Below are 25928 nucleotides of genomic sequence, written 5' to 3'. Positions count from 1 at the left end.
CGCGGAGCCGGTGCGAGAAGTGAAAAGTTTTATCATTATAAATTGTTTATTTTTTACGAATGTACACCTTAACAAAATAAACATTACTAGTAATAATGATTTGTATGACAAAAATTATAATGTATTGAGTTGAGTTCTATTCCAAAGATTTTAATGTAAATTGCAGCGTGAATGAAAAAAATTAAAAAAAAAAGAGCGAGATGAAAAAGTTCATAGAAAAGATGTTTGATTTGAATATTGTAACGTCAGCGCCCACTCATTTGTAATGTTAAGTAACGTATGTTTCACGTAAAAACTAATGCTGTTTTTAGATGAGATACTGACAATGAAAAATAAGAAAATATAATATTTTTACACGTATAAAGCTTTACTCATCAGATTATGAACTTTATTAAGAAAAGATTAAGGAGTTAATAATTGAGGTCATGAAACAAATCACTTGTATATTTCGGGAAAGAATGTCCAAACACATCGACTCTGATTTAGAAAAGAAATATGTTCCGTCCTAAAGGGATGTTGTATTTTTATGGGCTGCAGTTGGTATGACTGCTTCAAGCGCAAGTATATGTGTGTGCACTTTTCATTTTCACATTCATATATTTTGGCTAAATTATCTTATGCCTCGCAATGCAAGTAATAGATTTTTATGAGTTTATGGTTATATAACCACTGCTAATGAAATGAAATATCCGGGCACCAGAAAATAATAATGCAAGTCATCCTAAAAACCAACGCAGTCATAGACTGTATAATTTTGAGTGTTACCACATTTTTGGACTACATAATATTGCGTGTAAACTAGGTGAACAATGATATAATGAAAATATGATGGTACAGTTCATTCACTCAAAGGAAAACTTAAAATAATTTGGAAAATCCAAAAGTGCACGCCTCATAATTTTTTTTTAATAAATATTTAATAATTATTATTTTTGTTTATTTAATAACAATTAAACCACATCGAATCAGACCCTGAAAAATGAAAGGGTTCTATTCCTGAGCATACTCAAGCGTAAGAGAAAAAAAAAGACTCGATTAGTAAAGTATTTCGGTCGCTATCGTGTTAACAAGAAAAAGGATCCGCACATACAGACACACGGACGTCCAAGACAGAACTTTTTTAAACTGTTTTTTAACTAGTTTAAATAAAAAAATGACATCAAAAATATCATGAACGTTAAAAATAGTGTTTTTTCTTAATATGTGTGTGTATGTATTATCTTACAAGTGCAATATATGATACATAAAGACATTTTAAGTTTGAAAAATCAGATGTTTTGCGCGAAGTGACAGTAGTACCCACCTCAACGCTTCGCTTATGAGGCGTGCAACACTTGAACTCTTAATGTGCAGATGGGTAAACACTGTGCAATGTACCACTTTATCTACACGGTGAAATAGAGGGGCAAATCATCCCAAAGTACAAACAATTGATGAAAATCATTATAGTGAAATACGAAAAGAGCGCGTAGGTATCCTTTGTTTTTCGTAATTTTAGAAACTATTATTTATTGAAAATCTGAACAAAAATTACTCCATTTATTTTTATAGAGCGTGCCTTAATAAGTGCACTGTAAACTTTTCATATTCAATAAGTCTACTGTATAGATTGCTGAGCTGGAAAAATGCGTGGCCGTATGATCAAACGTCACCACGCCATGGCGAAAAGACGAGGGTTCAAATCCCGTCTCGTAATCTATTCTTTTTTTAATTTTTGAAGTGAAACTTCTTTAGGCGTGTTGAGAGTAAAACTTCAAGGTCGCGTCATGGCAATACCGTAACGTCATAGAGTAAGGCGACGATTTTGGTATCTTTGAATCTTGCCAAAGAAGTTTCTGACACGTGTGCTCAGCACACACTCTCATTTTTTTTTAATTTAACCATTTATAACTATTTAAAAACTACATTTAAGTCTTAATGCTAAAACAATACTATACAATTATTTTTAGTCCATTGAATAAAAAGTTCTAGAGTGCGTGAGTTAGTAACGTAAGATGTTTTTTCGGAAACATGTCAAGAGTACCTAGGTAATAAACATACTAAAACCCCGGGACACTAGGAGGAGCCCCGGAGTGGGGGGAGGGGGGAAATGGGGCCATTTTTTCATTTTTCGCTTAAATCTCAAAAACGGTACATTTTAGAGAAAAACTTTCAAGGAAAAATTGAAAGGCCATAAAATTATCTACAAGTTGTACCTCAATCATTTTTTCCTATATCCTACCGTTTCTGAGTTATACGCAGTAAAAAATGATTTTCGCTCAAACAATTTCCCCATAGTACACATCAATCGATCAAAAAATTTTTCTTTCTTCCAAAAAACTCAAATGTGCAACTTGTGACCGGTACTGATAGATTGCTCTTAATTAGGTCTATAATTGATAAAATAAACACATTCCTCCATGGAAGCCTTTAGGAGGAATCGATTGTCAAAATATTATATTAGGGTAGTTTGAGTTACTGAACTTGATCTTTTTATTTGTTTCTTCCAAAAAACTCAAAAGTGCAACTTGTGACCAGTACAGATAGATTGCTCATAATTAGGTCTATCATTGATAAAAATACCAGATTCCACGACGGAGGCGTTTACGGGGAATTGAATTTTTATTAGGGTAGTTACTGAACTTGATCTTTTTATTTTTTTCTTGCAAAAACTCAAAAGTGCAACTTGTGACCGGTACTGATAGATTACTCTTAATTAGGTCTATAATTGGTAAAATAAACATATTCCTCCATGGAAGCCTTTAGGAGGAATCGATTGTTAAAATATTATATTAGGGTAGTTTGAGTTACTGAACTTGATCTTTTTATTTTTTTCTTCCAAAAAACTCAAAAGTGCAACTTGTGACCGGTACTGATAGATTGCTCTTAATTAGGTCTATAATTGGTAAAATAAACACATTCCTCCATGGAAGCCTTTAGGAGGAATCGATTGTCAAAATATTATATTAGGGTAGTTTGAGTTACTGAACTTGATCTTTTTATTTTTTTCTTCCAAAAAACTCAAAAGTGCAACTTGTGACCGTTACAGATAGATTGCTCATAATTAGGTCTATCATTGATAAAAATACTAGATTCCACCACGGAGGCGTTTACGGGGAATTGAATTTTATTAGGGTAGTTACGATACTTGAACTTTTTATTTTTTTTCTTCCAAAAAACTCAAAAGTGCAACTTGTGACCGACACCGATAGATTGCTCATAATTAGGTCTATCATTGATAAAAAAACCAGATTCCACCATGGAGGCGTTTACGGGGAATTGAATTTTATTAGTGTAGTTAGTTAAAAAGTTCAAGTATCGTAACTACCCTAATAAAATTCAATACCTCCTAAACGCCTCCATGGTGGAAACTGGTTTTTTTATCAATGATAGACCTAGTTATGAGCAATCTATCGGTGTCGGTCACAAGTTGCACTTTTGAGTTTTTTCGAAGAAAAAAAATAAAAAGTTCAAGTATCGTAACTACCCTAATAAAATTCAATTCCCCGTAAACGCCTCCGTGGTGGAATCTAGTATTTTTATCAATGATAGACCTAATTATGAGCAATCTATCTGTAACGGTCACAAGTTGCACTTTTGAGTTTTTTGGATGAAAAAAATAAAAAGATCAAGTTCAGTAACTCAAACTACCCTTATATAATATTTTGACAATCGATTCCTCCTAAAGGCTTCCATGGAGGAATGTGTTTATTTTATCAATTATAGACCTAATTAAGAGCAATCTATCAGTACCGGTCACAAGTTGCACATTTGAGTTTTTTGGAAGAAAGAAATATTTTTTGATCGATTGATGTGTACTATGGGGAAATTGTTTGAGCGAAAATCATTTTTTACTGCGTATAACTCAGAAACGGTAGGATATAGGAAAAAATGATTGAGGTACAACTTGTAGATAATTTTATGGCCTTTCAACTTTTCCTTGAAAGTTTTTCTCTAAAATGTACCGTTTTTGAGATTTAAGCGAAAAATGAAAAAATGGTCCCATTTCCCCCCTCCCCCCACTCCGGGGCTCCTCCTAGTATCCCGGGGTTTTAGTATGTTTATTACCTAGGTACTCTTGACATGTTTCCGAAAAAACATCTTACGTTACTAACTCACGCACTCTAGACCCCCCTTGGAGGGACTCATTCAATGGACTATTTTGCCAATTGAAATTACCTGCACAATACAATAGTGGTGCGGATCGTGTCTCGAAAGTCCGTACTTGTCGAGCATCTCGCGTACTATCGCCGCGGCGCAGTCGCCCACTGAGAGTAATAGGGTCTTGTATGGAACTGATGGGCATAGTGAAGACCCGTAGATTTTTAACGTGCCACCTGTATATTTAAAATAAATAATTAAAAAATGTTTTTTGTAGTTTTTTTTTTGGTCTACTAAATATTATAAATTTACAAGATGTAGTTTGAGGTTATAATGCATAAGGTACTGTTTTATTTGGCTACTAGCGGTCCGCCCCGGCTTCGTCCGTGGTACATATTTATGTTTTCTCTACATAAGAACCATCCTCGTACTTCAAGAAATATAATAAAAAAAGAATTATCGAAATCGGTTCAGCCGTTCTCAAGTTATGCGCTTACCAACACATTTTGGGATTCATTTTTATATTATAGATTAGATATAACAGTATTTGTGAAGTTTATTCATTAGTAATGAATATCTATCGTTCCTTTAATATCTAAAAATAATGAAATATTCTAACAAAAAGATAACGAATAGTAGTACTATATTGTAGGCTTATAAGCCTGCGACATAAGTCTTGCATATCTTAGAAGAAAATCCTATTAAACTCATAATCGCATTTAATGTCTTAGACTTAGAGAATTATCGTAAAATAATTAACATACCTCGTTCTAACCCATATCAATATAATAATATGTACAGAGATGGTAAGATTTGGTTTGTATATGTTTAAGGTTTAACCCAGAAACTTATTGTCCAAATACTAAATTATTGTTTTAACCAGTAGAAAAGGAGTCCTGAGTAATAGGAGAAACTTTTTTCTTAAGTTTTTATCCCCTTGCAAATGTACTAAAATTGTCAAGGTTGAAACAGTTAAGTATTGTTATTTAGATAATACTACCAATTTTTGAATTCTGACAAATTAAAACTATCCTTGTGTTATATAAAAATGTATAATCATACCAGTATCCGGGCCGCCGTCCTTAGACCGAAACTGCTGTAACTTCCTCTCGAGTTTCTGTTGTCTGCGCCGGCGCATCACAGCCTCCGGGTTACTGATGCTTCGCGTAAATGACGTTTCCGGTAATTCTGTCAAGTTATAATTATTTTGTTACGTTAGAAAACTAGATGTAATTTACAAAATAATGTAGAAAAAAAATGAAATACTAATACTAAATATTTTTTGGAAATAAATATGATCTTATCACTTACATAAAAATGTTACATCTTAATCCATGAACTTACTATACAGAAACTGTTTTTGGGAAGTAGAAAATTCAGTCTGCTCTTAAACTCTATTGTAATTGTCTACAAAAAATACGATAAATAATAATTATCATTCATTTATCAGCTTTTGAATGAAAGATATATTATGTATTTATGTTATGTTTAAAGCTATCTTACAATAAAACAAATAGATTAACAAACCTGTATATAATTTCTCAGCTACTGGACGGTTTTCATCGTTTGTGTCGGATTTCAGTCTAGATAATTTTTCTTTTTTCTTCAGTTCTTTCTTTTCCCGTTTAGAAAGTTTTCGCTTAAAGTTTTGGTCCCCTTTCTCGTTCACAGCAGATAAAGGCATCTGCAACGATCGAATTAACATTTACTAAATCCAAATAATAAGAATAGTCAGAAACTTATAGGTAGCTATCGAGAAAGGCTCTTATTATACATATTTCCTGTATAAAGGACATATTCTGTCTTTATTTATAATAATCATTGTTTGGGGCAAATTTGAAATATTTTAGTAGTACACCTTCAATGACTAATGGTATATATCATATCTTTGCAAAGTAATTTGGCTTATTGACCGATAAAGAAAATCGATTACAAAATAAACAGTTAAGGTGGATATACTATAAGTGGAAAAACGTTCTTTTAATCAGCTTAGTTTAAAACGTTTCTTAGTTATGTACTTAACAATGTGCAAAATGTCGCCAAGTGACAAGCACAAAAAATTACAACAACCTAATAATATGATGCTGTCTCCTGTAATGGAGAATAGATGTACTTTGCCCTACTACACCTGTCTCAAATTTTGTTCTGATGATGACGATACCACTTTTTTGTGGGGAAATCTTGCCATGAATCTTTGGGAAAACCCACGGCTACGTGGGATATCGGATTCCTAACTACTAACTAAACCTCCAGTGTCTATCGAGCCGCTCAATAGGGCCGCGGAAATTAGTCCGCAACCCGACCAAATGAGCCCGTATGTTTCCATGATGACAAATTATCGTTGATAATAATAAAAAAATACGTGTGGCACTCGAGGATTGCCGCGGTAAAGCTATTGCATAGCATCGCATCGCTGTGCCGGTTGGAGTGGGGGGTGTTAGGATTTTTCGTTACGAAATTTTTACATTCGGTCGCCGCGCTCAAAGTCCTTACCTCATTCCCACTAGAGCACTTAAGAAGAAAGCGCCCCTCACGATCGTCCGCGTGCCAGTTGAGTTGCACCAGCAGCGGCTTCTCGTGCGGCTCCAGTTTCCTTTCGTCATCTGGCCCGTGTGTCTCCCAGAGGGAGTAAGAACCGAGCGATAACATACGCATGTCTGGACGGAATTTCTCTATGAGTGTTTCTGGAAAAGTGAAAATTAATTTGTTTTTTAATCAGTATTTGGGTCGTGGCAGTAAAAGGTAGATAGACGAAGTGACCATGTAAAAGACATATTGCAGAGATGTCCAATAAAAGCAATTATAAAATGTATATATATATTTTTTAATTTTATCTGAAATTATTATAATATTAACTACCTACTGATAATTTATAAGCTACTGGACCGATTTTGATGAAATTTGCCACAGACAATCTTTAGACCCTGAGAAAGAACAAAGGCTACCTTTTATTGCGAAATATGTACCACGGGCGAAGCCGGGGCGGACCGCTAGGTATAGATACATACATTGATTAGGAATACAACTTACCTATAACATCGCTGACGGTAGCATCGGACGCTACACGAATGCATTTCGTTGCTATCTTTTGACCCGAATCTTGAAAGTAGAATCGCATAACACCGTGGAATTCGAGGTTCTGCAAAAAGCATTATAAATATTACAGTATCAACTTTGCCAACTGAAAAATAAACAAATCCTGCTCGGAATAAAGTTAAACTCCATTATCGCGTGTTCTAAAGAAATACTAAAAGCAAGCAATTAGCGTCGATTGTGTTTTATATCTTTGCATAAATGGACGGGAAGGAAATAGGAGCGTACTTTCAAAATGAAGATATTTTATCACACAGAATTTATTCATTCTCCGTTTACTGTTCTTATCAGTGAATCATTTGAATTGTAAATTGTACAATTACATTAACAAATTAAACGTTCTATGAATCATATTAAGTACCTATTCATTATTTGCAAGGAACGATTCATATTTGAGAAAAAACAAACAAAGGAATTTTAAACGGTAGTAAATAATTTGTAATTCCTATCTCTATCTCCATCTTGTAGATAAGTTTTTATCTTCACGATTTGTTGACGAGGGAGTGATACCTGACTCATGTTTAAAAATACAAATGCATTGTTCATAATTTTACAACACGCTTTTTACAGCAAACAGCAAAACTATACATACAAAAAGTTGTAATGCAAAATGAAATTACTTAAAGATGCATACTTATTTATAATTTAATAATCATATTGTTTTCATAACTATCAAGCGTCTTACGTGGTAAAATAAGAATAAATTAAAACATATTTTATTTTAGAAACATGTACCTAGTTCATTTCTTTAGCTTATTTTTCTTTGTGCGTATTTCGTAGCATCAATATTTTTGGCCCCTCTATCTCAAATCTTCGCAATCCACAAATGATTAATTGTTTTGTTGTTTTTCATTTCATACACCATGATAATATTATGTAACTTATAGTAAAGCAAATCATATCACAAAATTATAAATGGGCAATGTGCATATACATATTATTAAAATAATAACTATGTACCCATACACAATGAGATTCGTTTGATGAAACAGGATATATTATGAATCATTGAAAGCAGCTGTGGTATTCTAGCCAATATTGTCTATTTGAAACAATAGGAAGGTCATGAAGATGGCACAACGAATTGATGAGGTCAAAATATGGTCGTTCCATTTCGTCGTCGTCGTTTATTCTTCATTCATAAAGTATACCATTTTATTGTTCCTTTGAAATAAATTTTAAGTACCAGCATTAATTGAGTTACAAAACGAACCAAGCAAATTAAAATTTGACCTGGCCACGTCAAATTTAAAAACAATTAAGCCAGAATGCCATCGTTTTCTCCGCGTCTCAAACCAATCAAGTGTATCCTACTCAATTACTCTCCGTTCTATCCAAATTTCCACCGTAACAGTATATCAAAGTGTGACTAAATAAAAAAAACAATCAAAACAGTGCAGTGGTATCATTTACCTCATTCGGTTCGCTGAGCTCAAACAGATCGAGGCGGTTGGCGTTCCACTGTTGGATCATGTTGCGGAGCGCCTCGCGATCCAACATTCGCTTGTCCGCCGCGTCCATTTTGTCACCGCATCAAGGAACCCTGCAATGTGAAAGAATTTCACTTAGCACACAATAGAACACATTAGTACGTTATAGGCATTAATGATCATTTAAATAGATCACGTGTCTAAACGAATTTTATGTAGAAGAAGAATTGTGTTTTTAACGAATACTTTTATGTACTTTTTGACTAAGTATACTATAGTCAAAAAGTACATAAAAGCTGAATATTACAAATTTCCCAAGCAACCATAAATAGAAAATTACATTCACAAAAAGTTTTAAACTAGACATGAGATAAAAAGACTAGGTAAAATATTTTTTTTTTGTATAAATAGTAATCAGATAAGTAAATTGATGTATCATCGTTATCTTTAAGATAACCTGAACAACAAACGTACCATTACAATTACGCATATTATTCATACCTACTTACAAAACATTAATTCTAACCTAACTATAACAATAGTTCTATTATATTAGTTTCTAGCTCCAGATGATCGGTTCATAGACTCATAGTCATACCTAGTTTTTTATATAAAAAACCGTCACTAAACATTATTTTATATTTAGTTGGTACCTAACCGAGAGCAAAGCTAATATTATATCATTATTTTTGAAATCTTCAAACAATTTTTATTTCTATAACTAACGTTATAACTAACGGATCCATTAAATCCATCTTCGTTAGTTCGAATCGTATGAAACAAATGTGATTGTTGAATGGTTGAAAGGAAACAAAACAGTTAATTTTAAAAACTCAATAAAATTAAATCGAATGATCGTCAATAGAAAGTGCAAAGTGCGGATTTCCTATTCGTAGTCATGTTTCTTTTCTAATATCGTTGCTTTATAAAATGTATGTAAAGTTATAAGTACTGGACATTTAAGTATTATGGGTCATAAAATACCATCAAATAGGTTAATCGATGTCGTCATTTTCAGTCACTAGACAATCTTAATAATAGTTATAACAGCATTTCAACTTTCCACATTTCAATCTCAAAATAGATAAGTGTTTAAAACTCTACATTCACAAGAAATATCTTATCTGATATAATTTTACAGCCATTATATTAAATGAGTTAAGTAATAATCTCCTTATCTTTCATAGGTATTCCTTGTTTCACCTGCTAAGTAGAACACCGTAGTAAAGGTAATATAGTGATAACTGATAATATATTCTTAGACTTTTACATCCACAAATCTCAGCTTTCCGGAAATTACAAATCATCTTTTAAACTAGTCGATAGGATGTAATTAATTAGTTATTTTTATAATATGTAAACAATTTAAACAATGACATATAATATCGACGATTTCCGTATCACATTTTCCTATAGAATCATGTTGCAATATAAAGTGAGTCATATTAATTGGTATACAGATTACAGATATAAGTGCTTATTAATAAACTTTAACATTTAAATAGCGTAGCATTATCGTGTCAGCGATTTGTAACCGCATAGGGACATGTCGCATAATAATAAATAATAACAACAGCTGGGATAGTGGCTCAATTGCAATTTCTTTTCGCCTTGTAGTCTGTAGATTATATAATTAATTGTATGCAATACAACTAATTCCCTCGTGTAATTTCTATTGAGGTTAAATAATGGCTATAACATAGGTTAGTTCGTATATCTACTATCTGGGTTTTATTTTAACGTCTCTTTTACTCGAGTATTACATCAAACGTATTATGAAATTATTCAATTATAATAGAGATTGTATTTTATTAATGAACACGTAATATATGGAATATTTCAAGATTAAAAAGCTCAATTTGATGTTTCAGTATATAATCGATTGAAGCCATTTCAATCAATTGAATTTGAGGATGATTGCAATGTAGGGGAGGAAACAATAATCTGTTCTAATCGAAAAATTAACCATTGATATAAAATGGGTCAGCGTGGCAATTGTACTTATCAACAAATGTCATTGAATGCAGTAAACCTATGACTCAATAAAAACGATTCCGTACTAAAATCGCACACTCGATCAAGAAACCAATTCCCGCCATAAAAGGCCACGCTCGGAGTGCCACAATGTCTGCGTTCGAACTAATTTATGTATTTGGATATCTCCGTTGACGGATCTCCTGAATCACACTTTAAATTAACATTTATGCAAGAAATATGATTTGCATAAATGCTAATGAGTTAAACAAGACTTTGGAGTAAAAATAGATCCATATGCGTTTATTTCTCAGATAAAATTCACTTTTGATTAGCTTTATCTCGGTGAAAACTGATAATCATACATGACACTGAATCAAAAATAAAATATGATTAAAAATACCCCAGATACCAGACAATAACGACAGTTCCATAACTTCTGTCTCTATATTTATGTCCCCAAACGTCACATTAGTCTAAAAAAAATGTAGGTACCAATACAAATTTAAAATCGATGAAAGCATTCTGTTGTTGGGCGGATCCTGGCATACATCATGCGCAGGCGCACCTACACTCGCGTGTTTGTATTTATAACGTAAACATATGGCCCGGCGCGCTCCAGACCAGCCACCGGCCGACAGACGAACACGTCTATTACCCTTCTCACAAACATCGGCGAGTTTATAGCAGAACAATCGATTGAACACACACGATCAAAGATGTGTGGAACGTTAAACGTCGTGGCGAACCTTTCATCGGTCGATAAAGGAGCCTTAAATGTATGTTAACGAGACAATGACAAAGTATTGTCTATTAAACTCACTCGTACTAAGAGAATTGAAATAGATTAGGTTCCAAGTTTATGCATCAATTAAAAAAAAAAACAAAACAAAAAATAATTTGGTAAAGAACAGAGCCAAATGAATATTACTTTCATGATCCTAAGTTTTCGAAAAATATAGTAAATTATGTAACCTACGAACAACTACAGTATTATTTTTACCTGTGCTGCCTTGGCAGTTGGCTCCTCCCCAACCAATAAAGAGGCTCCAGTATGGAAATCGTAAGAGCTTATTAAACAAACATGAAATTCAATGTTCATGTTATGAATGGATAGAGCTAATACCAACGAATATAATAACAGTTTACATAAACGAGCCCGCTGGATATTGGATTGCGTAGTGGAATGCCTATGCAATATACGAGTAGCTAAGTGGCTTGTAGCGCCTATTAAGGTTTCCGTTACTTGGAAACGTGTTGTTTCAGTTTTAACCCTAAGCCAGTTTGCTAATGTTAGACTGAAACCGAATCTTGTATTTTGTAGTGGGAGCCGCATCCGTTGCTAGTCGAAACAAAATTTGTTGACCGAATAAAAACACGTTTTCGTTTTTACTTTCGGAATATGTACACATTGTTCTCAACGAGGAAGAACTTAATATTTCCGGTAACAGAATATAGAAAAGCAATAAGATTTAAAAAATGTTTTTAAGGGCCGATTTTTCAATCGCGAGATAAACAGTCTAATAAATACCCATCGAATAGATTTATTCAATTATTTATCTAACTCATTACGGCTCGCCTATTTTTCAATCGTGATTTATTTGATGAATAACTATCTGACCAAATATTTCCATATTGGCAGCACTGCTCTCGGAGTGGCGAAACAAACATATTAAATTAGTCAAGTTAGAGCGGGATAGAGTCAAATCTTGCAATTTGTCAACAACCGTCATTATGACTCACGTCAGGAGTGCACTTGTCTTCTATGATTGTTGATTGTTGTTTTGATTCGAGTAAAGAGTTTGGTTAAATTTGTGTTTCAATTTATATATTTTACGATGGAAACGACATACTTACGTGCTGGCCACGGACAATTCGCTATAGCGAAAATTCGCGCGGCGCGACTGGCGGCGCGTCTTGCGAATGAATCAAATGTATGGAAATGTACTGGGCATGCCACGCGCAGCGGCGACCAGCGAGACGACCGGCGAATTTCCCCGAGCGAATCGCGCGGCACGACTAGCGATCGAAACAAATGTATGAGTTATTACGGCGCAGGCCACGGAGTCGAGCGGCAGACGCGGCGACTACTCCCGGAGCGAACTTAATTTAAAATAGTTTGTTTTTTTTTTCGCGAAAATGGAGACGGAAGCTTTTATTGTAGAAATTCTAGCTAGACCAGCTATTTGGAAGTCTAGCCACCCGCAACATAATTTTTCATCATGCCTATATTTTTCATATTTTTGGTGGAATTCTCCGTCTGTAACACGATTTCTATTTAATTCGTGTACTCCACTATATCTTCCAAACATTAAATCTTGAGCAAAAAAGCTGCTACTCTCCAAACAACGTCGAGCTAACTTTGATAAAGCTATCTCGTCTCCTCGTCTACACTGGTCGCGGCGGCGAACGCAACTGCCCGTGGCGTGCTTACCGCGCCGCGCGACTTGCCGCGCCGCCCGTCGCGCCGTCGGTCGCGCCGCCGGTGTCCGTGGCCAGCCCGTTAAAGGCAGCGTTCGGCAAATTTTCAATGGCATGGTCATCAGTACTATCAAAAACATCAATTTCAATATGATTTTAATTGATAATAATTATATAGAAAGAGGTTTAATTGTTAATAATTCTACGCTCTATGTTATGACATACGAAAATATCTCAAATTTGACGCGTCAGTTGTCAACTCAAACGCCTAACAGTCGAATAGCGCGCTATCTGGCCGTTGGAGCGGCAAATAGATTTATTCCTCAAATAACGTAGTTATTGGATAGATAAGTCCTATTCGTCTATTGAAAAATTGAATATTTTGTTAACTGAAGAATAAAGTCTATCTAGCTGTTTATCTGGGCATTGAAAAATCGGCCCTAAAAATAATTACAATAGCGACATCAGTGATAGGATTGCTAACGCACGATGTAGCTGAACATGACTCAATATAATATCGCAAAAAGTAAACCATTGAGAGCCGTTTTTTAACCATCAGTTTATGGCGAATGCGAATGGTAGTAAAAAAATAAGGTTTCGTGTGTCGTTGACTCTTTGATACGCTGACACGTAACCAAGAACCGCGTACCATTCAAACACGGATCGCTGACTCGTAAAAATAAACACGCACAGTTATCCGTAACTTGCATTAGCTTATTTTTATCTACGTCTATTTATTTAGATCAGGAACTGTTCAATTAAAATAACTGAAAATGGAGCGTTCGTGTACTATGCTACTCGATAAAAGTATGTGAATAAGGAATTTATGCGAACGCTTAATCGTATAATCTCACGCTATACTATACATATACTATAGTATGTACGATAGGTCGAGAGGTACGTAAGGACTCGCGAAGTACCTTTGTTGTCATTGGTGTCGGTATAGTTTACGCTTGAACGCCGACCTTGCCCCTTCCTGTGGCGAACAACCGAGCGATATCAGAATTATGTAGTCTTATTTAACAAAAAGAACGCGTGCTTTATGAGCGAATAAACATTACTAATTAATTATTATTCGTAATATCTATGAAAATATCTCTTCATTGCCACTAGACCGTGATGTAGAGATCGCGACCATTAACATAATTATCGCGACTAGTTATAATAAAACAATACAGATATAGTATTTAATTGACTTATATCAATTAATTATTCTTGGAAACATGATTAAAGGGCGTGACACATTTTGGAAATTTGAAATTATATTTTTTGTGTTTTAGAATGCCCTCCACTGTTTTGTAGAAGGCAGAAATGGTCAATGTTGAAGAAAACGTCGACAACATAGAAACCTAACCTACATTATAAAATGTATTAAAAAGTGATGCATTTACAATAAAAATAAATATTGTGTTTCACATTGGACGTAATTCACTTACGAGCTTAGGTCCTTGGCATACTTGTCGTTTGTGCGACTTCATAAACGAGTGCAGAGTGGAACATAATTGTGTTTATTTCATAATTACAGAAAATAGCTGCTTATTTGATGATTATCAGGAGGGTAAAAAGACGAACTCCCATTACAGACTATTTGTAATGATCATAAGAAGAACAATTGAAAATAAAAAGTTGTTTCATTAGGTGATCAATATATAATCGTCGCTGCATCATTTGTAAATATGGTATTTCATCTTCAAATGTACCATGCCATGTTCACTTGAGCGAAGCTAAAATAAAGCGTGGGAATGTAGTATGTTTACCGTAGAGGGTGCAAAAAGTATGAGGTCGCACACCGACCCTACAACAAGTGCATAGGGGCGGAACAAGTGAACCCGAGATATCGAGGGGCTTTCACCACCCACTCGATAGCTATGGCATTTTGTAAACTGCTCTTAATTCCATGGCGTTACTACCAGCCCTTTTTTCCTTGAGTTTTTATATTTGAACACACTTGTTTGCTGAAAAGATTTACACGACCATACTAACTATTCAACAGTTTAGGAGCGTCTACACTTCATTTAAGTACCTGCCATTATTTCGAGGTCATTAATCCATTATTGATGACCTCGAAATAATGTAAAGCATGGCATGTACGTAACAGTTTTAATTGTAACGCGTAATCGAGTAGTATTAGTTTAGCAAATGCAACTCCCACAAGCCCAGACGCTTGTACAATACGCATGTAGCGCCTGGTGTCATGAGGAACAAAAGGCGGGTCATCATAGCGGTATCCGCATTACCCTGCACGGTACATCGCGACAACGCACCGACCGTGCAGCGAGCACCATTCATGCACCGTGCGCTCGAGTTACGGGAATCGTGATACCACGTTGATTCGCGTAGTGATCTCATAGCAACCGCCGCTGTATGGGAACGTGCCACCCTCTGCGAATGCTCCCATGCCGTGATCAGTACTGATAGTGCTGCAGCTGATAGCTACAGCAAAAGCACCGTAAAGGAGTGAGAAGATTTGTCTATGACAAGCCAGTGCCGATTATAAGTAACCTCAATTAACTATATGAGATAGAGTTTTGAATAATTATTAGAATAATTATGCATTATGATACATGTACATAATCCATATCACCAATCATGACAACAAAAGGTAAAAACGTATCTTCTCTCCTCCCTAAATATGTATACATATTAGGTATATTGATCCGATAATTATGCATACCTACTACATAAGTCAAGTACAGCCTACAGGCTCTACCAATCCACATCAATGCTATCGCCATTTTAAGTACCTATCTTAAAAATATTAGGTAAGTTAAAGGTCGATGTAAACATTACATTGTGTAGGTCTATATATTGTAGTTATATCACATTTTTTGCAAACTTTAATGAGCACGAATATATTAAAAAGCACCTGCCGCTAAAGATCAACTGAACAAGGAACGAAAAGGCTATTTTTAAAACTATTATGTATTCTTTATTGCTTTAGTAGGTGTTTTAATTATTATGAATAGATAACATTATAAGGTAGTTAAGTAGGTATATACTTTTTAATTAATTAATTCATAGCTAATTCTAATAGCAATTTCTGTAATCATAAGTTTTTCAGAAAATTCCATCGCTCCATAGCATAATCCATAATTAAAACGTAACAAAAAAACGTAAATGTCTGTGTTTTACAACAAGAAAGTCGACAGCCATAACGATGACACCGAAACGGAAAGTGAAAGAGCGTAACAAAAAAGGGAGATACAAGTTTCATTTGTACTAAACACTAATTTGTTACTTCGTATCGTGAATCCCTTAGCGGACGCTGCCGTAGCGCTTATCTCTCTCACGGCTAACACAAACCGGCTCCGGTATCAACGCATTCATGCCCTCAATGCACACGGTCAACGGGTACTGTTTTATCAACGATCCAAACAAAATTCTACATCACACCCAATGCAAATATCGAACGAATCGTCAACCCAGCTTTCCGACTATAACTTCCGCGCAAAAACACGTCAATAATTATAATGGCAACGAAAAATTCTCACGGTATAACTGTTATATAACGCTTTATTAGTAATCCGCTTAGGAGTCAGGTGGTTCACACTAGGTCAATAAAACCTTTGTTTATCTCTACATGCAATTGTCACTTCCACGGCTCCCATTTAATGTATGCTAATTAAAAATGTGAAAATCATTTTAAACATTTTATTATACTTGAAGCAGAGCCCATAATGTAGGTATGTCTGATAGAGGAATGCAAAGGAACGACACTGCAGGTATGTAACTTTATGACTCACTTTAAAAGAACGCATATCGTTAGTGTATGAGCGAAGCTTCAAACAACTTTGCGGTGACAATTTCATTGCAACGCATCATGTCTAAACGCTTTAGCATAATATTATCTGAATCTAAATTGAACGTGAAAGCATGATTTATTTTTTTATGAATGTCATGATAAGGCAAAGTACGCCATGTCTGCCAGTGCTGCATATGTCACTACGATTTTTCTGTATGGGTCTGTAAACTTGAAGATGAAGATGTAGATTTAAACATTGTACATTAAATACGAATGGGGAACTAAAATATGAAGAAACAGCCAAATTTATTACACTGCAATTTTATGATGAGATTGGTTTACCTGTTCAAGTAGAAATCACTCGATACTTCTACATCTGCTGTTTGGAATAAATAAATTAATGAAAGTATTATAAATTGTCGACTTAATAAAACATGTTTAGGTGACATCGTTGCTCACCTGCCGGTGCGCGTGCGCATTCCTCTCAGTATTTAAGTGATTTAGGAGTCGGATTACAATAACTGTGAAGACAAGATCTGGAGTATGTCGGGTTTATACAGATCGTATTACGGACTAATATAATATGTATCATGTTCAGAATTCAATAAATTGGCCCTTGAATGAAACAGTCGAATAGTTTGCAATAGTTAGTCACATTTTTCAACGTTCAACACCTAGTCATGAAAGGACCAAATCTATCCTCAAATATAATTAATGGTAATATTTCATATCCTTGTATCCAAATGATCATCCTACAGATTAGATAAAAGACGTACCTATCAACTATTCAACAACACATTTCTCATTAAAATTATAAATGATAACAAAACGTATCCGATATTTTGTTTATTCTGCGAAATTCTTCAATTTTTACATTATTTACCAACAGATCTGCAGAGTGCAGATTCGATTTATTATTTAGCGCCATATCCATTTCACATTCACCATACAAAAGGAGTTTGGGATGCGACGTACAAAAAGAACTAAAGAAAGTATTATCAGCGCAGACGTTACATTTAGAGAGTAGTTGGGAAAAGTGATAGTAGGGCAAGTTGTTGGCAGTCTGGTTCCGTTCCGGCGCGGGCGCGTCAGAGAGATCGCAGGCACGCGGCGCAGCTGACTGCTCTTACAAGAACCTTCTCACATTGGCGAATTTACACTTTATTAGGACATAATAAAATATGAGCAATTATGAATTTCGATAGATGGATAGAAGCTAGTTGAAAAAACGTAAAAGTTACCTAGAAAGTACTTTCTGCAATATAAAACTTCGATCTTTATGAATATCTCTTACAAAATCTGTAAAACGATATCAAAGGGACTAATCCCTTTCATGTCGTGTAACAGATTTTTCCTTTATATTAATTCTTGACCTCAATTTTCCGACCCACAAATTGTCAGTAGGGCCCTCAGGCTTCACCCTGATCGGCTTGCGATTATATCCAACACTGTCATTTAATATTACATTTTCACCGGAACAGACTAATGTGTGACACTTATTCAAAACGACTACCCATGTAAACTATTCAAACCTACTCGTCATGAGTGTTATGAACTTAGACACAAAAAACTTAGGAGATGAATCGGCAAAATTCCTATGTGATTGCTGATTGCTCACTTCCGCGTAATGGCTCCTAAAGCATAAAAAATATAGTTAGTCTCCTATCAATTTTCATGAAAATATATTATGAGACATTTAAAATACCAAATTGATGTTTGTAATACGTACTTCGAAGTTATAAATTATAATATGAAGATGACTAGATGTGGAGTTGAGTAGAATTTATAAGGTGACCAATTTCAAATTACATAGGTATCTAATTATTAATTTTCTTTAAGATAAAAGAGCATCTATTACATGATACATCTACGCATTACACTTATCAAGGATTTACTATATCACGCATTTACTATATCATGTTAACAATATATTGATAAAAATTTGATGCTACAATGATGCTCATTTCAAATATCCGGACAACACATCGAAAAATACTAAATAATCACTGTATATTTATAACTAACCGCGGAATATTTGTAATTTTTGACATATTATCAGTTGCAAGGTTGAGGGGTTACTGGAGCCAGGTACGGCCTGGTATCATTGTGCCACCCCATCTCACGCAATTTGATACAAAAACATTCGATCAAACGTATAAGCCGGATTAACTAAATAATGCCATACATCTTGATTTATTATCCAAGAATGCAATAGAAAAAAAACAACAAATTTTAGTCGTTCTTTTAATAAAACTACCTCACAATCGAAAGTCCGCAACAAACGGTCGAATAAAAACTTGCATCATAATATCTACAGCATACCTGAACACGAAACGCAACAAGCCATTGTCCTATTTAAAGTTCCACTTTTCCAAATATCAGTTAAAGATAATAAAAAAACAATACGTTCTTACGCCAATATTTTACAAAATACAACAAGCCATTGTTTACTAAACATTTATTATTGGAGGTAGCTAGGTGGATAATGCGTAGTGTACACGATGCAAGTGTACTGGCAATCCTGCCGTGACGAAACATTCTCACGTTCACACGGTCGGTCGGTATGGTGCCAGTACAAAATTGCAATTAAATGACCTGCGATAGAGCACACAATATATGACATGACTTCAATGATCAAGCACACAAATACAGTTACATACAGTATACACGACGAAATTAAAGCACTGCTAACTGACACGTTTTTTGATTATTAAATTATTTTTTTAACTAAGTACATTCAATTGAGCACTTCTGTAGACGCAAGTTTTATACAGTGAAATGAATGAGACGGTATAATTAATGTTACTTATTAAATATGCGGGTCATTGTGCCTTCTCAATCCGCCTTCCTAGTATTTTAGTTATCATAAGGTCAAAGTTGCAAAAGGTTACAATTTCGCATATACATTATTAATTAATTTACTTTTTATCGTTCAAAGATAATAATATTGGGCCAAAATAATTATCAAAAGAAAACATTTATTGCAAGCAAAGGGTTCATACCTACTTGCAACAGGATGCAGTATTTTTTTATATATATTTAAATAAACTAACGGTTCGTGTCCGTCTGGCATATACATATAATCACACATATAATATTCAAATGAGGAAAGTGTCAGCTAAAAATTATAACACCAACATTCTGTACATTTCCACAAGCACCACTCCGGATGTCTGTCTAGAAAGTGAAACTTTTAATACATACTAGCGTAAACAATTTAACGGGTATTAAATCATCGTAATAACTAATAAGCACCTTCAATATAGTCATTTCAATTTTACAGTCATTGCACGTCAGTGGAAAAGTAAAGCCATAGTAATGACCGCAAAAGAATATAGGTACTACTTAGACGTACCTACATAGGTACTTATTATAACGCATAAGGTATATTATAAAACATTGCATTTAATAATAATTATTGGTCGTCCTATCGTCGTTAATAATTATTGGTACAGAAATGGAAGATACTCTATTCGTAAAAATTACGTGTGGCTATGGAAATAATGTCAATGGCTCTATAATAGTTTTTCTTCCTCGAACGCTATTCTACGTTTGCGAACTAATTGAATTACAGTTTCAACTGCGTCAACACTAAGCTTTTACCTCTTATAGTAAAACTCGTGAATAAAAAATATTATTGTTTCCTATCCCATCACAAAAGTTACTGTATAAAAATTTTTTATTTTTTTAAATTAATTGTTCCTTAATTTAACCCATTGAGCCCCGAACGGCCCGATCGGTCCACGACACAATAGATTTTCTATTGTGTCTGTGATTCCGGGGTCTGAGTTAATAAACAACACTTAATATGAAGTTTCGCAAAAATAACCATATGGCAAGGATATTAAAACTAAACCGATATAGGAGGAACCCTTTTCTGCCAAAAACACGTACATCGACCCAGAAACCTCAAAGTAGCTTCCTATTTCGTATTCTGTTATACTTGGTGAATAATAGACGATTGTTATTTGTTATTAACACTTTTAACATTTTTATGGTAGACGAACGAATTTAATTGATATTTAAGTTACATTAAGTGATATAATATACTGGTTTAATAAGCAATTTAATCGTTTGTAAACAACACAGCGTAGCCAAAAAGAAAAGCTTGCAAAATTGTACTGTTTATTGCTGGAAAATATATTATACTGACCGACTTACATGTATTTTATAACAACATCTTCATCCCATCGTTGAAATCTTAACTAGGTTCTTTAGCAATTTTAAACAAACATTCTTGAAAGGAAGTTACGTGTTTACATTTTTGGCTAGTTTACTTAGGTAATGTGGAACGACGCTAAAGTCTAAAACATCCTTTGACTGGAGTTATCTCTAACAGTTTATAGGGCAACGCCCGTAAGGTACGTGTTGATACAGGCGCTTCTTACCAGTAGCTGACTCGAGAAAGTCTAAAGACGCAATCAGCGACGGTGAAAAGCACATAGAAGGTAAAGACCCATGTTTAATGGCGTACTTAAATATTCAGGACGGCAATCCGCAACTGACCTACTGATATCCATTTGTTGATTTGTAACAACGATTTGTGCGTCAGAACATGTTTCAAATAAGTATTATATTGAAGTAGAGTTCTAAAATACACTGTAATTTATTTGATTGAAATTATTTATTTTTTCACCTTATTTTGAATTAATACCAAAAAAACAACCTAATTTTCAATCGAAAAGTCACCCGTCAAAATATCAGCTTTTTTCAAAAACTTGGGGAGCCTTTTATTCATTGAAATCTCTATTTTCATATGGTGTAAAAAAAATAAACATTACCAATTACCATAGTAAATGTTCTCAGGAAATGCATACAAACAGTGTGAAAATGAGCTTTTACTAAATCAGGCACACTTCTAGAACTCTATATCTTCTATTTTTTTGAGGTTATGTGAAAAAATTGTAAATACAAAAGTTGTAGATCTTTTAATTACCTACAACTTTGCCATTTAACTTTTTTCCGTAGGACTTGTAGTTTTGTCGGAATTCGAGAAAAAACATTTTTTTCTCTTAAAAGCTCCCCCCTCCCACTTCCCGAACTCGGATTGACCGTAATTTATTTTTCCTTTTATTTTCATCATATTCCCCTCCTTTTCTAATGGGTTTCATCCGACTGCGATTTTTTTGCACTTTTTATTATTTTTAAAGGGATCTACCCCAGTCTATAGATATCGTATGTAGGTATGTAAGTACTTACGTTAAAATAAATAGCGATTGATATGTTTGACAGCCAATAGTGTAGCAGTTATCTACGCCATGCTATCTGCAACAAATTGAGAGATAGTGCATTATCATAATGTTATATGGACAAATTAACAGTGGCGGGAATAAGGTCATCAGTGCATTTGCAATTGGACGTAATTGATAATAATAGGTAGATCAGCAGGCCAGTGTTACACAAGTTAATAATCATAACGGTAATATAATGTTTACTTTTATAATTAACTAGCGGTCCGCCCCGGCTTCGCCCGTGGTACATATTTACGTTTTCTCTACATAAAAACCATCCTCGTACTTCAAGGAATATAATAAAAAAAGAATTATCGAAATCGGTTCAGCCGTTCTCGAGTTATGCGCTTACCAACACATTTTGCGATTCATTTTTATATATAAAAAGATTATTAGATATTATTGGTAACTATGATAAATGAATCAAGTAACGCTTTACCTTTTTAAGTTGTTAATGTGTTTTGAATGCTTACGATACCAAAGATAATGCAGATTTAGTCATGGAAAACCTAGCATAGAGTTTTAATACACATAATCCTACATTCCTTCAAAATGCAAAGGTATTCGCCAACAATGTATAATATAGGTACCATAGAACATATTATTACCACGACGCGCATCTGACTCATTGAGGCAACGACCGGGTGGTTCCACCGAATCCAACCTTCATTTTATATACTTCAATTGCATTTTTTACCTTTGTATAGTACCCTTATACATATTAAACAGAAATAGTATTACAAAAATATAATGTTCTATGGCCATGATAGAATAATAATTACGTAACAAATATTGATCGTGTATCACAGTCAAACCACTAACTTCACTTTACTTTCTTAGGCCTTGTCGTTTCGCTTAGTAGTAGTATCGAAGTAGGTATTTAATCATTAATTTGGGTATTCCGTATTACAAATACATACTTGGAACTCCGAAAACGCTCATTAGAGTTAAAACTTTTCATGTAACACCTCGTAATATTCGGAATTCGGAGACCGGGTGTTTTTCTTCAAATGGTATCAATTCTCAAATTTCTGACTTGTAAACATACTAACTATAAGCTTACGAAATACTTAAGCGTAGAAACATATTTTAGCGTATGTGTATGAATGTCTTTATTTCATTATTCAAATTAGAACCTTAATATCAACGGCAGAAGGTAGTCATAGCATCAGGTTTTGTGCCCTGCTTAAATTCCCTATAAACGTAATTATAATGCAAAACTCGTTATACGACACATAGTCAATACAATAGGCCCTCACGACAATCGGTTACCGGCACGTGTCACGATTACGAGTTTCAACTGTTGGAACTCTGAACACATTTGATTTGATTGAACGATATGCCCAAAAAAGACATCGCAAAAGTACTATCACAAAGACAATTAATTAATACAAAAATGCCGCGATACGCTTTCGCTTTCTAAGAACCTCGAAGGTTAGAACACTTTTGTTTTAATTCCAATTGCAACAACATTGATCATGGTGCATTAGATGTGGATGGGAGATCTTAGAGAAAAACTGGTAAATGAGGAATGCTAAAGTTGCAATGGGTTGTGAAACCAGTAAACTGTACTTTATCGTAGTATTCTATATAAAAATCAGTCAGTCTGAATCTGTCTGATTGTTACACTAAGAATTCAAAATCTATTTCAAATAGATTCAGCGTTTTGCTTGTGACATTTTTCTTAGCACTTTTTAATTACTTATCCAAATTAATTAAAAAATCTAATAGCATGTAGATATAATTATTTATTTAGTATTTGTTATACCTAGTAAACTAATAAAAAGGTTTCTAATAATGTATTTTTATTCACAAGGAAAAATACATAGTTACTAAAAGTGAGGATCATTTTTTTACTAGCATACCTCATACTTTTTGTTTACTACAGATTAACATTTCAAATGCTTACATTGGGGCATTTAAAACTGATATTTAATTTACGGATACAAAGGAAAATTTTTCCCCTTAGTATCATCACTACATAGTAAAAAAAAAAGTCGTTTTCTCTGTTCCTATGTATGCTTAAATCTTTAAAACTACGCAATGGATTTTGATGCGGTTTTTTTAATAGATAGAGTGATTCAAGAGGAAGGTTTTAGTATAATTATAATATATTATGACAAAGCGGGCAAAGCCGCGGGCGGAAAGCTAGTAGAGAATAAATTTAATTCACATGATTCACTGGTCGCTCCTAATAAGCAAGCATAAGCAGAATCACCGTTCTTGTAATCAGTATGTAATAAAAATATTTTTAAATATATTTCACAAAACTTATTATTCCTATGCATAAACTACTGAGGAATGAAACTCCAAACAAATTGATTAAGTTGAATTGAATGCTGGAATTTTTTTAAACAAATTGAATATGTAGTCGAATTGAAAGAATATAGTAATTAGTACTGCCTTTTGGATAAAATAAGTATAATATGTAGGTGTGTAGGTGCGTACAACAATATTGAATGAATAACCGACTAAAAATATTAAAACTTTAAACACTTATATTTTAGTCATAAGCACTGGTGAAATTGTGTAGAGTTGATGAATAATTTTATAATAATGGACATAATACCGTTATGATTTTTGAGAATTTATATTAAAAATGGTTTCTAATATTAATTAGGTTTGGATAATAACCTTTTTCAACGTCTGTTTTATTGTTTTGTTTCTCAATAGCTCCGTTTTCAACCAATTCGCATGATTCTTTTGTGTTTAAAGGAAAAACTGATTTTATATTAGTCCCATTTTACAATTGAGAGAAGTACCAACCCCGTAGAAATGTAGGTAACATTTTTTGTAGAAAAATATTACAACTCTGATCATACAGTATGAAATCTTAATTGTGTTAAAATTATATAAATTCCCATGCTATGGTAATTTTATTACAATTGTTGAATTTGTTATTGATGGTTCTTGTACTAATTATATAATTAATATGATCAAACAATAATTTAATTAAATTTAAAATAATAAATAATTATTACAACATAATCTTTAAAAAAATTAAATCTATGTATTTGATACAAGTTGTAAAGTTTGTAACAGGTCCATCAAAGTCCATCGAAACAACAAAACGAGATCGTCATCAACTTAGAACTCTATTTTTTCAAGTAATATTTTGGTATTATGAAATTAATAACTTTTACAAACCTGTCCTGAATATATCACAGTTGTTTTGATTATAAACATTCACCAATTAACTTATTTTTACACATTTTAACAAAAAAACAGGCACTTTAAAACTTGTAACTTGTCCAACTTTTAAAACTTTTGGAAGGCACTTATGATCAAACACCAATTGACGTCAAAGTACACCAAACATATTCTTCTTTGTTTCAATGTAAAAAAAGATTAATTAATACGATGAATACTCCCATTAAACAAAGTTTCCCATAAAAACGTTGTTTTAGTGACGCGAAATAACGACTGTAAATTAATATATTCTCAGCAGTCAACACAACACGAGCATTTGGCGAAACTCGAGCCGTCTAGCGAGTCATTTACGTAACTTTTTAACGTAAAATTACATACCACGGATACAAGGTATTTTGGGCCTTTAACCGCTACGACATAATTATTTACAGTGACATTTTAAATTTAATAAAATTTAAAAAGAAGAGTTACTTAGAATACGCTTTGGTAGCATTAAAATAAGTTATGCCTTATTTGAGCTTGAAGTAGGTACTACGTTGATCTTGAATCAATGTTATTGGAGAATCATGTTCCATCTTATTTGTGTTGAGTTTTTTAAAATGCCACAGACGCTATTCATTGTACATAACTAAAATGGGCAAAATAATTTGGTGGAGTATCTAGTTATAGAGAAATCTTAACAATTTTTAGTATACAATTTTGAACAATATTTGATTATAAATTAATGATAGTGTCACTTATCAGGGTATAAATTCACGAAATTATCTTTTCCCCCATCATCAATTATTTATTAAGGGCGCGGGCACA

The 25928-nt window shown here is 33.7% G+C and overlaps 1 protein-coding gene across 1 annotated transcript in view; it reads right to left on the bottom strand.

Moving 5' to 3' along the window:
• The window catches only part of cno (adherens junction formation factor afadin), a 73669-nt gene extending 48212 nt beyond the window's left edge, over positions 1 to 25457 (bottom strand). Inside the window, exons 1-8 of the mRNA XM_090106801.1 lie at positions 25119 to 25457; positions 21940 to 22005; positions 8587 to 8716; positions 7111 to 7219; positions 6574 to 6764; positions 5608 to 5764; positions 5143 to 5268; positions 4159 to 4316 (exon numbers count right to left, since the gene is read on the bottom strand). Of these exons, the coding sequence (XP_089962927.1) occupies positions 4159 to 4316; positions 5143 to 5268; positions 5608 to 5764; positions 6574 to 6764; positions 7111 to 7219; positions 8587 to 8694 (849 nt within the window). The 5' untranslated portion in view covers positions 8695 to 8716; positions 21940 to 22005; positions 25119 to 25457. The remainder of the gene's footprint in view (positions 1 to 4158; positions 4317 to 5142; positions 5269 to 5607; positions 5765 to 6573; positions 6765 to 7110; positions 7220 to 8586; positions 8717 to 21939; positions 22006 to 25118) is intronic.
• Positions 25458 to 25928: the final 471 nt, after the last annotated feature.

This window comes from Colias eurytheme, chromosome 11 (assembly GCF_061535395.1).
Source record: "Colias eurytheme isolate Ceu_HAF_F1 chromosome 11, ilColEury1 Martin Lab GWU primary, whole genome shotgun sequence".
Classification (NCBI taxonomy): Eukaryota; Metazoa; Arthropoda; class Insecta; order Lepidoptera; family Pieridae; genus Colias; species Colias eurytheme.
The sequence above is the reverse complement of the archived record's forward strand: the minus strand, read 5'-3'. Positions and strand labels throughout refer to the sequence as shown.